Source organism: Nematolebias whitei, chromosome 1 (assembly GCF_014905685.2).
Source record: "Nematolebias whitei isolate Nwh7 chromosome 1, NemWhi1, whole genome shotgun sequence".
Taxonomy (NCBI): Eukaryota; Metazoa; Chordata; class Actinopteri; order Cyprinodontiformes; family Rivulidae; genus Nematolebias; species Nematolebias whitei.
Genome location: NC_056498.1, coordinates 45,903,091 through 45,905,329, shown reverse-complemented (window position 1 = coordinate 45,905,329; position 2,239 = coordinate 45,903,091). Strand labels below are relative to the sequence as shown.

The 2,239-nt window shown below is 48.2% G+C and overlaps 1 protein-coding gene across 1 annotated transcript in view; it reads right to left on the bottom strand.

The window, feature by feature from the left end:
• Window positions 1-596, bottom strand: part of pik3ap1 (phosphoinositide-3-kinase adaptor protein 1) — a 30,929-nt gene extending 30,333 nt beyond the window's left edge. Inside the window, exon 1 of the mRNA XM_037684720.1 lies at window positions 449-596. Within this exon, the coding sequence (XP_037540648.1) occupies window positions 449-470 (22 nt within the window). The 5' untranslated portion in view covers window positions 471-596. The remainder of the gene's footprint in view (window positions 1-448) is intronic.
• Between the last annotated feature and the right edge of the window lie 1,643 nt (window positions 597-2,239).

Here is a 2,239-nt window from a genome sequence, read left to right as displayed (position 1 = left end):
CAACGACTCTGTTGATGTTTGTCGGGTTCAGGAGCTGCAGCAGGTCGACAGGAGACCCCCCCCCCCCCCCTCCCCGCCCCAGGAACGTGAAGGTGACGGTGGTTCAGTGGATGAATGTCCAGACTGTCTGATATCTGTGAGTTGTGCAAACGTTGTGCTGAGTCAACACGGGCCGAGTCATTAAGTCGGAGTCAGCAGCTCACCTTTGTACCGGCGAGCACCGGGCCCAGGGATCCGTCTGGAACTCGACCCAAAATCACAACCGGGTCTAATTTAAAACGGAGCCGAGTTCCCAAACGAACACGAATGTGAGCAGACAAGACGCCGACCGGCGTTCTTCCTCCTCTTATTCAACCTCTGCTTCAACAAAACCCACGTCAACAAGCGTCCGGCTGCAGAGAGCGGCTCGGACGCAGAAACTTTTACTGATCGGCCGAAGAAGACTCACCTGACGACACGGTTCCCTCCATGCTGCGCGCTCATCCCAGCAGGTTCCAGCCAGCAGTTCCTCCTGGTTCCTCAGAGCTCCTCTACGTGTCACCGCACCAGCAGCCCTTTGCTCCGTCGTATAAATAGCAACGCTGAGTTTCCTGATTTTGGTAGCTCTGCCCCACTTCCTGCAACCGTTGAAGAAGTGAGAAAAGTGTCGGTGCAGACAGAAGGGCGGCCTGCAGACGCCGCTCACGCCGCCAGCAAGAAAAACTGCGTTTTCACCGAAAGCTCAAGTGAAACGAGTGAAACTTGATGGTTTTCCAGCGGCTCGTCCGTCTCGTCCGGTTCTCGTTCCCTTTCAGTAAAAAACTTTCTGCATGAACTCACCTGTTGTTCACTCTTCTTCTGTTTTTTCACTTCCTCAACGTGACGCCGTGCGTTCCGCGCTGACCTCAGATCAGAAACAACAACAGTTTCACAGCAGCGCTGCAGCCAAGACCACCTGACCCCAGAACAGGTCCAGACCTCCAGTCCCGGATTATCACAGATTATCCGTCTTCTACGATAAATGTCACGACAAAGTGAGAGTTTGAACAAATATGTAAGAAACATGTCATTTTATTAATTTTTTTTAAATTAAAGTGACATTCTGCAGCTTTGTTTGCTTTTGAATAAATAAAATAAATAAATAAATACATTTTCAAAACATAAATAAATCACATTCTGTGGTTTTTACACAATCATTCGGGTCATGTGACCCCCTGACACCAAATTATGTTAAACTTCTCTAACAGACCCGACAGACGAGGCACCTCATTTATTTATCATTTTAAAGCAGTTTCTAATTTTACACAAGTTATTTGTTCAAAAATCACGGTTTAATAACTAATTAGAAAATGTTTTAAAATGAGAAATAAATGACGGCGTCGTGCGTCAGGTTCAACATTAGTTTGGTGTCACATGATGTAAAATATATTAGTGTTTGTTTCTGAAACTGTTCGGTAATTTGTTGACGCTCCCTAAGCTCAGCTGGCTGAAATCAGACTTCCTGCTTCGGCTCGAACGAGAGCAACGCACCGCTGAAGACACGGCGCTCCAACGTAGAACCAACTTCACCGCGGTGGAGGGACGAGGCTCCGGCACCAACACTTCAGGAACAACTTGAAACGAGAACATAAATCTACGAACTGGTTACGTCGTGTTTTAGACCATGATTCTGACCCAAAGTGCAGCCGTGACTGGTTCTGAACGAGGCTTTACAGCTGCTCCCAGCTCTCCCAGCTACTGCGTACTGGTGCAGAATCTTTTAGTGGTACCCAGTACCGGACTGGTTTACTTTCACCCCTGGTGTGACGTTACGTTCTGCTGGTACAGAACCAGTGACAGGAAGTGGACGTGACACGTGTAACACGTGTGTAGCAACGAGTCACGATGTCGCTTCGATTTCAATCAGAACGACCTGATTTTTGTTCCCACCAGTAAACTTCACTGGGTGTTTCTGAGCAGACCAGTGTCTGACGACGAATGGTTTAACTCCAAAGGTGCCAGATGTGCAGCCACTTTTTACTTTATGAGTTCCACCTGAATCCGTTCAGTGGTTCATGAGATGTTTTACTAACAGACAAACGGCGGTCGATGCAAAGATTCTTCTCTCAGCTGGTTCTTCAGCTGGTTCTTCAGCTGGTTCCTAAGCTGGTTCCTCAGCTGGTTCCTCAGCTGGTTCCACAGCTGGTTCTTCAGCTGGTTCCACAGCTGGTTCTTCAGCTGGTTCTTCAGCTGGTTCCTCAGCTGGTTCTTCAGCTGGTTC